At 43.2% G+C, this 12,522-nt stretch overlaps 1 protein-coding gene across 1 annotated transcript; it reads right to left on the reverse strand.

Moving 5' to 3' along the window:
- Nucleotides 1–6,993: 6,993 nt before the first annotated feature.
- Nucleotides 6,994–10,452, reverse strand: LOC129862361 (cytochrome b-c1 complex subunit Rieske, mitochondrial-like). Its single transcript, XM_055933911.1, has 2 exons — nt 10,182–10,452; nt 6,994–7,715 (listed from the first exon to the last, which is right to left on the reverse strand). The coding sequence occupies exons 1-2, from the start codon at nt 10,345–10,347 to the stop codon at nt 7,105–7,107; spliced, it is 777 nt and encodes a 258-aa protein (XP_055789886.1). The 5' UTR covers nt 10,348–10,452; the 3' UTR covers nt 6,994–7,104.
- Between the last annotated feature and the right edge of the window lie 2,070 nt (nt 10,453–12,522).

Raw genomic sequence — 12,522 nt, forward strand, 5'->3', positions numbered from 1 at the left:
CGGGGTGGCATGTAACCTGGTGGCTAGGAGCATTGCGCAAGTAACCAAAATGTTGCTGGATCAAATCCCCAAGCTGACAAGGTTGTTCTGCCCTTGAGGCCCTTGAGCAAGGCAGTTAACCCCCGGGTGCCGATGACGTGGATGTCGATTAATGCAGCCCCCGCACCTCTCTGATTCAGAGGGGTTGGGTTAAATGCGGAAGACACATTTCAGTTGAATGCATTCAGTTGTACAAATATCATTTCAATTTAAGAGTCTTTATTGGCATGAGAAACATGTTTACATTGCCAAAGCAAGTGAAAAAAATAAACAAAAGTGAAATAAACAAAAGATTTAAACAGTAAACATTACACTCAAATCAAATTTTATTTGTCACATACATGGTTAGCAGATATTAATGTGAGTGTAGCGAAATGCTTGTGCTTCTAGTTCCGACAGTTCAGTAATATCTAACAAGTAGTCTACCTAATACACACAAACCTAAAGGGATGGAATAAGAATATGTACATATAAATATATGGATAAGCGATGGCCGTGCGGCATAGGCAAGATGCAATAGATAGTATAAATACAGTATATACATGTAAGATATGTAAACATTATTAAAGTGGAATTATTTAAAGTGACTAGTGATCCATTTATTACAGTGACCAATGTTTCGAGTCTGTATGTAGGCAGCAGCCTCTCTGTGTTAGTGATGGCCTTGAGATGAGACTGTAAAACAGCTTCTTCGGTCCCAGCTTTGACATCGGGTGCTGTAGGTGTCTTGGAGGGCAGGTAGTTTGCCCCCGGTGATGCGTTGTGCAGACCGCACCACCCCTCTGGAGAGCCTTTCGGTTGAGGGCGGTGCAGTTGCCGTACCAGGCTGTGATACAGCCCGAAAGGATGCTCTCAACTCTGCATCTGTAAAAGTTTGTGAGGGTTAAAGGTGACAAGCCAGATTTATTCAGCCTCCTGAGGTTGAAGAGGCGCTGTTGCGCTTTCTTCACCACACTGTTTGTGTGGGCGGAACATTTCAGTTTGTCCATGATGTGTACACAGAGGAACTTTAAACGTTCCACCTTCTCCACTGCTGTCCTGTCGATGTGGATAGGGGGGTGCTCCCTCTGCTGTTTCCTGAAGTCTACGATCATGTCCTTTGTTTTGTTGATGTTGAGTGTGAGGTTATTTTCCTGACACCACACTCCGAGGGCCTTCACCTCGTCCCTGTAAGCCGTCTCGTCGTTGTTGGTAATTAAGCCTACAACTGTAGTGTCGTCTGCAAACTTGATGATTGTGTTGGAGGCGTGCATGGCCACGCAGTCATGGGTGAACAGGGAGTACAGGAGAGGGCTGAGAATGCACCCTTGTGGGGCCCCAGTGTTGAGGATCAGCGGGGTGGAGATGTTTCCTACCCTCACCATCTGGGGCGTCCCGTCAGAAAGTCCAGGACCCAGGTGCACAGGGTGGGGTCGAGACCCCGGGTCTCAAGCTTAATGAGTTTGGAGGGTACTACGGTGTTAAATGCTGAGCTGTAATCGATGAACAGCATTCTTACATAGGTATTCCTCTTGTCCAGATGGGTTAGGGCAGTGTGCAGTGTGATTGCGATGTATGTGGACCAATTGGGGCGGTAAGCAAATTGGAGTGGGTCTAGGGTGTCAGGTAGGGTGGAAGTGATATGGTCCTTGACTAGTCTCTCAAAGCACTTCATGATGACGGAAGTGAGTGCTACGGGGCAATAGTTGTTTAGCTCAGTTACCTTAGCTTTCTTGGGAACAGGAACAATGGTGGCCCTTTTGAAGCATGTGGGAACAGCAGACGGATAGGGATTGATTGAATATGTCCGTAAACACACCGGCCAGGTGGTCTGCGCATGCTCTGAGGACGCGGCTAGGGATGCCGTCTGGGCCGTCAGCTGCGGTGATGGAGAGCCATGTCAGTGGCACTGTATTGTCCTCAAAGCGAGCAAATTAGTTGTTTAGTTTGTCTGGGAGCAAGACATCAGTGTCCGCGATGGGGCTGGTTTTCTTTTTGTAATCCGAAATTGACTGTAGACCCTGCCACATACGATTCGTGTGTGAGCCGTTGAATTGCAACTCTACTTTCTCTATATTGACGCTTTGCTTGTTTGATTGCCTTGCAGAGGGAATAGCTACACTTTGTAGTGCCCCTTCTGCGGCGCCGTTGTTTTGGGTCGCCTACTGGGATCCGATCCATTGTCCTGGGTGGTGGTCCAAACATGGGATCCGCTTCGGGAAAGTCGTATTCCTGGTCGTAATGTTGGTAAGTTGACGTTGCTCGTATATATAATAGTTCTTCCTGGCTGTATATAATAAGACTTTACATTTCCTGGGGTAACAATGTAAGAAATATTAAATTTTTTATTTTTTTTTAAAGTGCAGTTTCCTAAGAACACGAAGCGAGGCGACCATCTCTGTCGGCGCCATCAAAGGGGAAAATCAAGCTGATCCTAACTGTTATAGGCTTATTTATATTTTGCCATGTTTATCTAGTGTTGGAAAACTTGTCAATAATCAACTGACTGTCTTTCTTGATGTCTATAGTCCTCTCTCTGGTTTGCAATCTGGTTTCCGCTCAGGTTATGGATGTGTCACTGCAACCTTAAAAGGTCCTCAATGTCGTCACCATTGCCCTTGATTCTAATCAATCTTGTGCTGCTATTTTTATTGACTTGGCCAAAGCTTTTGATACGGTAGACCATTCCATTCTTGTCGGCCGGCTAAGGAGTATTGGTGTCTCTGAGGGGTCTTTGGCCTGGTTTGCTAACTACCTCTCTCAGAATGCAGTGTATGAAGTCAGAACATCTGCCGTCTCAGCCACTGCCTGTCACCAAGGGTGTACCCCAAGGCTCAAATCTAGGTCCCACGCTCTTCTCAATTTACATCAACAACATAGCTCAGGCAGTAGGAAGCTCTCTCGTCCATTTATATACAGATGATACAGTCTTATGCTCCGCTGGCCCCTCCCTAGATTGTGTTAAAACTCTCTACAACAAAGCTTTCTTAGTATCCAACAAGCTCCATCTTCCCTTAACCTTGTTCTGAACACCTCCAAAACAAAAGGCATTTGGTAAGAAGAATGCCCCTCTCCCCACAGGTGTGTTTACTACCTTTGAGGGTTTAGAGGTAGTCACCTCATGCAAGTACTTGGGAGTATGGCTAGACAGTACACAGTCCTCCTCTCAGCACATATCAAAGCTGCAGGCTAAAGTTAAATCTAGATTTGATTTCCTCTATCATAGTCGCTCCTCTTTCACCCCAGCTGCCAAACTAACACTTATTCAGATGATCATCCTACCCATGCTAGATTAGGGAGACGTAATTTATAGATCGGCAGGTAAGAGTGCTCTCAAGCGGCTAGATGTTCTTTACCATTCAGCCATCAGATTTGACACCAATGCCCTTTATAGGACACATCACTGCACTCTATAGTCTTCTGTAAACTGGTCATCTCTGTATACCCATTACAAGACCCACTGGTTGATTATTTATAAAACCTTCTTATGCCTCACTCCCCCCTATCTGAGATATCTACTGCAGCCCTCATCCTCCACATACAACACCCGTTCTGCCAGTCACATTCTGTTAAAGGTCCCCAAAGCACACACATCCAATCATGGACACTCTTACTGACAGTTGTGGCTGCTTTGCGTGATGTATTGTTCTCTACCTTGTTGCCGTTTGTGCTGTTGTCTGTGCCCAATAATGTTTGTACCCGTTTTTGTGCTGCTGCCATGTTGTGTTGTCATGTGTTGCTGCCATGCTGTTGTTTTAGGTCTCTCTTTATGTAGTGTTGTCTCTTGTCGTGATGTGTGTTTTGTCCAATATTTTTATATGGCACCGTCTCCTCAGGAGGCCTTTTACTTTTTGGTAGGCCGTCATTGTAAATAAGAATTTGTTCTTAATAATATTAAATTAAAAAGAGAACTTCTACCAGCAATATTTATCAAATGCATTAGAGATGTATGCAAATTTCATGTGATAATTAATGATTAACTCATGACTCCCAATATGGGAATGACTAAATCTTATTGGAAAAAGAAAAACAGACCATATGAAAAACTATTAACACGTTTCAGACCGCTTTTCATTGGCTCATCGCCCTCTAGTGGCTTTAGATGAAATTAACCAATCCAATGAAGCACTGGGCCAGTGCGTTTTGCATGGCCCGGTGAGTGGAGATTTCAATTAAGGAACAATAGTCTAAAATGTGCTAACTCCGTTCACCCTGGGCACAGGGCCATGCAAAACGACCGTGACAAGGCTCAATGGAAATCAAGAATGAGGCTTTAAAACCAATGACATAGATATATGCACATTGTTAAAAACAAAAACAATAATTTTGACTGGCATCAAACCTTAAAATAAATCTAGCAAGCATACAGTTTAATAAGGATTTGAGTTAATCAGCAAGGTAGTTTGACTATTAGTTTATATTGCAGTATTTGTATCTTACCACTGTGTAGCTCACATGCAATGTCAGAGAGCAAATTATACTTGTATCCTCATCATGAAGTGATACATTGTAACTTGAACTGTAGCAAATAGGAATTAGCATTAATGTTAAAACCGAAACAAGTAGAATACTTACATCTCTATTATACTGTAGTACCCTGACAATGCTTATCTATTATTGTGGCCACATATTTCCTGCTGTTCAAATGTCACTTATGTTTTAAAGTCATCATACCCATTTGATTATTGAAGAATGTGGGTCTGAACCCTCAACCTTTGTTTCCCAGAATGTCCCAACGAAGGAAATATGTGTTCTGAGTTGTCTGTAAAACAGCAGATAAAGGCTACTGTGATCTTACAAAGGGGCCGTGGCAACAGGGGGTCTAGCCGTTGCAAGAGGACTGGTTGGAGCCCCCCTTGGCATTGCTATTCAAATCAAATGTTATGTCGCATGTGCCAAATACAACAGGTGTAGGTAGACCTTACCGTGAAATGCTTAGTTACAAGCCCTTAACCAACAATGCATTTCTGGAAATAGGCATAAGAAAACATTTACTAAATAATACAAAAATGAACGGTATAAAAGCAACAATGACGCTATATTCAGGGGGTACCGGTACCGAGTCAATGTGCGGGGGTACAGGTTAGTTGAGGTAATTTGTACATGTAGATGGGGTAAAGTGACTATGCAGATAAAACAGTGAGTAGCAGAACTGTAAAATAAAGGGGGGGGGGGGGGGGGGTGAGAATAGTCTGAATTGGGTGACTGGAGTCTGACAATTTTTTGGGGGCCTTCCTCTGACACCACCTAGTATATAGGTCCTACATGGCAGGATGCTTGGCCCTAGTGATGTACTGGGCCGTATGCACTACCCTCTGTAGCGCCTTATGGTCAGATGCAGAGCATTTGCCATACCAGGCGGTGATGCAACCGGTCAGAATGCTCTTGACTGTACAGCTGTAGAACTTTGAGGATCTGGGGACCCATGTCAAATCTTTTCAGTCTCCTGAAGATGAAGAGGCGCTGTCGTGCCCTCTTCGCAACGGTCTTGGTGTTTAAGCCATGATAGTGTGTTGGCGATGTGGAGACCAAGGAATTTGAAACTCAAGTTCACTGAGGATTATCAAAATGAAAATAATTGTCAGCTTAATGAGAATTCCTAACTAATATTGTTAGTAGCCAACTGTGAATAATGCTCCATGTCAAGGGGTGAGATCACTTAGACCATACACTTCAAAATAATCATAAGAATTATGCACGAACTAAGTAAACTTCATAGAGAACAATGGCTTGTGGTCTGTAAAATTTTAAAAGGTTGTTTAACTGATGCTTTATTTCAGACATATCTCCCGAATCATCTGTCAGGGGGTGCCGTCAGTGGCCTACTGGGATGCTGGATGAGCAGTTCATGCCGCTGCCTCCAATCATGGAACTGACCCGGTGCATCGTCAGAAGCTCTGTCGTCATGGGTGATGTCTAGTTGACCAACATGGCCCAGCTGACTGCCCTGGTCATGGGTAACACCACCCTACAGCAGCAGATGACTGCTGCCCTCGTGGGTTATGTGACCAAGGGGCACCAGCCAGAGGTGCAGTATGTACTGACAAGGCCTCTGAGGGGAGTCAAGAGAACACATCTCTTTAGGGTTCTCAAAGGAAATTATGCTGTTATGCCATTTTGAACAATCTCAAATGCAGATTTTCAAATGAAGGACCAGACACTATTAATAGTGGGGCTGTACACTGAAGGAGGAAAACCTCCATGGTCCATGAGAAGGAGACACTGATTGAAAGAACAAGTTCATGAAATGATTTACTGTGACTTCAAAAGGTTTGTCCTTTGTTTGGACTACCCAAATTAAGAATTGTGAACAGATACCTATTTAATTATGTCCTTCTGGAAGTCCCTCATACGCTACATCTGTGAAAGCTGCCACTTATCAAGTCAGTTGTTGCTAGACTGGTGTGCTCTGCATGTCTAAACATAAGAATATTAGGGGCCAACCCTTCTTCAGGGTTTGGTTTATACTCACAACAGTCCTTTTGAGTCGGTGCCATAAAGAATGCATTCAACTTTTATCATGTTGACAAACTGAAGTTCACACTGATGTATACCAATAGGCCAGTGTATACCCATCTTACCTGTGTTGATGGTAATATCGCCACCCCTTGACATGGAGCAATCCAAATGTGAACACTACTGCGGTTTGCTGCCTACAATCTGAAAGGTACATTTTCAACAATTAAAAGGCAACAGGAATGTTTGTGTTGATTTGCAGCAGTTAGAATGATGTTCCTCCAGTTCAGTGAGGCAAATCACCCTGGTTCCTGACACTATAGCCTACCAAGATATCCTGGAGGCCCTAAAACGCTTCAGGAGAATTCAGAGCATTGCAGACAAAATGTACAACGTAACCATCTTTGGCAAGAGATTTAACAGACTACCCAGAGTAGGTCACCTGAGAGCAAAGCGCTGGATCCAATGTTAACTGGTTTTATCTTAGCTTTGAAAAAATACACAAAAACATGTTTCAGGTTATTTTAAATGTCCCTTTATTAGTAACCTTTCTTTAACCTAAGTTCTCAGACAGACCCATTTGAAAAAAGATATAAACATACTAGGGAGGGAAGTAATGGAGCACGAACATTATCCCACAACAACGGTGTCGTCGTCTGGGAATTCGTAATAGGGCACCTCTAGGTTGAGAGGCGCGGGTCCCTTCCTAATCCTCCCTGAGGCGTCGTAGTGGGAGCCGTGGCAGGGGCAGTAGTATCCTCCATAGTCTCCGGCGTTGGCGATGGGCACACAGCCCAGGTGGGTGCAGACACCAATCACAATGATCCACTTCGGGTTGGCTACGCGGTCCTTGTCGTGTTGGGGGTCACGTAGCATGGCCATATCCACAGCTTCCTCGGTGGCGATCTCCTTCTCAGTTCGGTGGCGGATGAATAGAGGCTTGCCCCTCCACTTGAAGGTCATGTTCTTGCCCTCTGGGATCTCTCCCAGCTTCACCTCAATCTTGGACATGGCCAGCACGTCAGCTGAGGCACTCATGGAGGAGATGAACTGGGTGGCCACCGTCTTGGCTGTGTAGACACCCACCACAGCTGTGGCCCCAGTGACCAGGTAGGAGAAGGTCTTCCTGGACTCGCTGCTCTCCTGGGAGGACTTCTTGGGGTCCAGCAACTCAGGACGACGGTAGTCAGAGAAGTCTGGGACCTTGATGTCTGTGTGGGCCATGCAAATTCCACCAGGGGCTACATATGAGAAATATAATATGCAAAATTATGTTCACACTTAATATAGTTCAAGTTATTAGACAGGTTCTTTATACATAAGAGTGATGACAATCAAAGCTGTGGTACATCTAAGGCAACAGTGTGACTTGAGATCATGCAGACAGTGTAGCCAACCCGCTTGCTTACAGCTGCACAGACTACCCATGTAGATTAAGACATCCGAGCCGGCACGAGATATGGCTCAGAAAACATAACCCAATCCAGGGATGACAAAGGCAGTGTACTTCAAAATTGCCCCATTAGCCCAACTGTTACACCGAGGGATTGAACATCAGTTTCAAGAAACTGCCATTTTCATCTTTTTGCTAGCCAACTTTTTCTTCTAGGATGTGATGGTGGTCCGCAAACAATTTAAGTGCATGCCACCACCTACTGTGCTGGAATGTACGATCAATCATGATCTTCCCAATTCTGAATTAACATGAAAATAAAACTAAATCCCTACTAACTTGTCACCCTCCCCCTTTATCATGCTGAAACGCGCCACCCTTAATGGTTGTTGACATGCTGAACAATCCTAACAGTAATATCTGTTAGCCCCAATCTCTTTTATCGTCTCTACAACCTTCAACCTGGCATTTCTGCTTTCCACAACCGGAGTCATATGTCAACTTTATTTATTATCAAAGTGCCTTTCGACACCCCACATTCATGAGAGCAACCGCCAAACTACGCCAGGACCAGCAGAAACACCAGCCCCGACATTAGGTCTACTTACTAAAGGAACAGCCATGGAAGCTTCATCATGCCACAGTGTAGTTCCACCAATCTGTTTTACAGCCTCTGCATACAATACATTATGACTTACTCTATATCTCTGAGCCTCTCTAGCCTGCCTCTGCACCTGGCGTCAACCAAATGCTGCACTACGCCCCCCCCACACAATTAGAACACAACCTTCACATTGCTCCCACATTCCTCTTAACCATTGTCCCCTCCACACTTCGCACATATTTTCCTTCTTTTACATTGAACAGCTCCATGTACCATTATTTGGCGTTTAAAACACTGCAATGGGGATGGGACAAATACTCTGACATTAAAACTAAGGAATTCTCTGTACTTGCCCAGGCAAAACCTTATCAAACCTCCGCAGCACTGATAGGCTTTCACATCTGATCTGTCCTACTTATCAACCTTTTGGCCTCAATCACTCTCTCCTTTCACATTTTCTTTAATGTCATCTACAGACATATTGGGAGCCCAGTGATGACTCCCCTCAATCTAGCATAAGCACCAGGGACATGGTTTTTAATCTTCCTCCCATTAAGCACATCCATTGTTATAATCTCTTGCTGACCCTGGCTACCACAAAATATTAACAAGCAACCATTTCCAATGAACCAAGCTAATTTCACCTACCTCTCACTACAGCATGTCGCACTGCTTTGCTTTATCTCGGCCAGGTCGCAGTTGTAAATGAGAACAAGTTCTCAACTAGCTTGCCTGGTTAAATAAAACATTATAATAAAAAAAGTGAGTCGAATAGGGTGTGAGTGAGGCCCTGTGGTCTCAAACACTCACCACATCATTACACTTGCATCCTACCATGGCCTTCTTTACTAGATGCTCCACTGCTTTCGGTATCATGATCTTCTTCCTATGTCTTTCCACTACAGACAATCCGGTCCTTGACCCTCATCCTCCCGCGTCATACCATCAAAAAATGACACGCATATTGTTCGCATTCCAGCACAGCGGTTGCTTCACCAACTTTCTCAGTTCTCTGCACTACTCCCCACCATTTGACGCCTCAGCGCCACTTTCTTCACGCACGAAATTCAGGAAGTGTACCGGAATTTCCGGACCTTGCAGAAGCCACAGCAGCCTTTACGGACACACGTCACGTTGAACAACAAAGGAGCGGATTGGCGGACACTGCCATTCCAAAATGGCTACTGTGGCTTCTGCTACATAGCATGAATACGAAAATGACAGTTAAGGTTTTTTTTCGCTCGGCGTATCAATTGGGATAATTCTGAGAAACATGACATCATCCCTGGATTGAGGTACATTTTCTGAGCCATATCTCCCGTCGGCACCGCGGTGTCTTAATCTACACAGGAAGTCCATTACCCCTAGACTCAAGCAGTCGGCTATGTTGGCTATTAGACAGTGCAACGTTTGATATGTAGAACTTAGCTGATTTTACATTATGAGGAGTTTGTATTCATATGTAATAGTTAAGCTTCTTATACAGGATGTTGACAAGACCACTCAGGGCGCCATGTCTTGGTCACAACATGAAGTTGACAAGACGAACCATATCAATCTAAACTAAAGCCAAGGAGCAAAGTACAAAAAAGTATGGTTGAGACCCCCCCATTTAAAAATAAAAATCACTGACTGAGGCGGGTTAAAAATTACAATATACATTGCCCAAGATCAGCAGCTAACAAGCTAGTTTTCTGAATGCGACCTTACCACTGACACAAGCTGAAATAGCGGGCGCCTTCTGTGAGCTGGATTTCAGCAGTGAATCTCCCTTCACCGCTCCAGGGAGGAGTGCTTTGAGGGATCCATTCACAGCTACATTGGTCGCCTGCAAGTACGGGGACAAAGCCCCGGAACGAGCGGCTAAGGACAGCATCTTTATCCGAACCAGTAATTTAACTCGGTTGGGGGACACACCGACCTTTGAAAAGACCAGTGAGTTCCTCCTTTTATTGGCAGGTCATCGGCCTGCGTAAAATCCTGACGTGTATTTTAGGATGCAGTTTCGATTCTTATAACATATTTGTTAGCAATGTATTTAGTATTTAGCTTCCATTATGCCTCAATAGTAGCATTAATTATCAAAATATAAAATAGGTGACTTATTTCGTAATAAGAAGATGCTTCACGTAGATTAATTCCAAAAAGTTTGTAATTTTTTTCCGGCAATTCTTATGCCAGCATTTAAGCTGGGTCCTTGAACTGTAAACAGTCGCTTTATGAATGTTTCCACTAGCTAGATACTACCACCACAAAGTATCGTATGGCTAAATCGCAGAGACATTACTTAGTTTATCTTTGGCTATATCGTAACAAATAATTTAAACAAAAATTTGCTTTTTTGGTCTTATTATTTAAGGTTAGGCATAATGTTAGCAGTGTGGCTAGGGTTAGGTTTATCACATTTAAGAGGATACATTTTCGGGATTTATGCTTTATTTTTTTTTTTTTATGGGGTGGATCAGCTTTAATATTGCGGATATATTGTTACTTCCATCAATGTAATTGTCTGCATCATTTCCAATCCTCCATATATTTTTTGGGTAAATATACACTACCGTTCAAGAGTTTGGGGTCCTTGTTTTTTAAAGAAAAACATTTTTTGTCCATTAAAATAACATAAAATTGATCAGAAATATAGTGTTGACATTATGTAGACATTATTAATGTTGTGAATGACTAGTGTAGCTGGAAACGGGCAGATTTTTTTATTGAATATCTACATAGGCTTACAGAGGTCCATTATCAGCAACCATCACTCCTGTTTTCCAATGGCACGGTGTGTTAGCTAATGCAAGTTTATCATTTTAAAAGGCTAATTGATCATTACAAAACCCTTTTGCAATTATGTTAGCACAGCTGAAAACTGTTGTCCTTATTAAAGAAGCAATAAAACAGGCCTTCTTCAGACTAGTTGAGTGTGTTGATTATCAGCGCTTGTGTATTTGATTACAGGCTCAAAATGGCCAGAAACAAAGACCTTCCTCCTGAAACTCGTCAGTCTATTCTTGTTCTGAGATGTGAAGGCTATTCCATGTGAGAAATTGCCAAGAAACACAAGATCCCGTACAACGCTGTAAACTACTCCCTTCACAGAACAGAGCAAACTGGCTCGAACCAGAATAGAAAGAGGAGTGCGAGGCGCCTGAGCAAGAGGACAAGTACATTAGAGTATTTCTCAAACTAGATAGATGCCTCACAAGTCAACTGGCAGCTTCATTAAATAGTATCAGCAAAACACCAGTCTAAACGTCAACAGTTAAGAAGCGACTCCGGGATGCTGGCCTTCTAGGCAGAGGTCCAGTGTCTGTGTTCTTTTGCCCATCTTAATCTTTTATTTTTATTGGCCAGTCTGAGACATGGCTTTTTCTTTGCAACTCTGCCTAGAAGGCCAGTATCCCAGAGTCTCCTCTTCACTGTTGCAATTTTTAAGCCATTCCTGGACCTGTGACCAAAAATGAGCGACATATGGACAGTCCCAAAATGAATGATTTAATGACTGCCTTCTCGCAGCAAAATCTGTGATGGACTGTCGTTTCTCTTTGCTTATTTGAGCTGTTCTTGCCATAATATGGACTTGGTCTGTTACCAAAAAGGGCTATCTTCTGTATACCACCCTTAACTTGTCAACACAACTGATTGGCTCAAACACATTAAGAAGGGAAGAAGTTCCACAAATTAACTTTTAACAAGGGACACCTGTTAAATTAAATTCATTAAATGTGACTACCTCATTGAAGCTGTTTGAGAGAATGCCAAGAGTGTGCAAAGCTGTCAAGGCAAGGAGTGGCTACTTTGAAGAACCTCAAATGTAAAATATATTTTGATTTGTATAACACTTTTTTTGCTTACTACATGATTCCATTAGTGTTATTTCTTATTTCATTAGTTTAATGTAGAAAATAGTAAAAAAATAAAGAAAAAACATTGAATGGGTTGGTGTGTCCAAACTTTTGACTGGTACTGTATATAAAATTATTTTAAAAACAAGTGAATATCTGGAGATGGTTATGGACAGGTCATGTGAATTGGCTACTGAAGACCACGAGCT

The sequence above is a fragment of the Salvelinus fontinalis genome, chromosome 9 (assembly GCF_029448725.1).
Source record: "Salvelinus fontinalis isolate EN_2023a chromosome 9, ASM2944872v1, whole genome shotgun sequence".
Classification (NCBI taxonomy): domain Eukaryota; kingdom Metazoa; phylum Chordata; class Actinopteri; order Salmoniformes; family Salmonidae; genus Salvelinus; species Salvelinus fontinalis.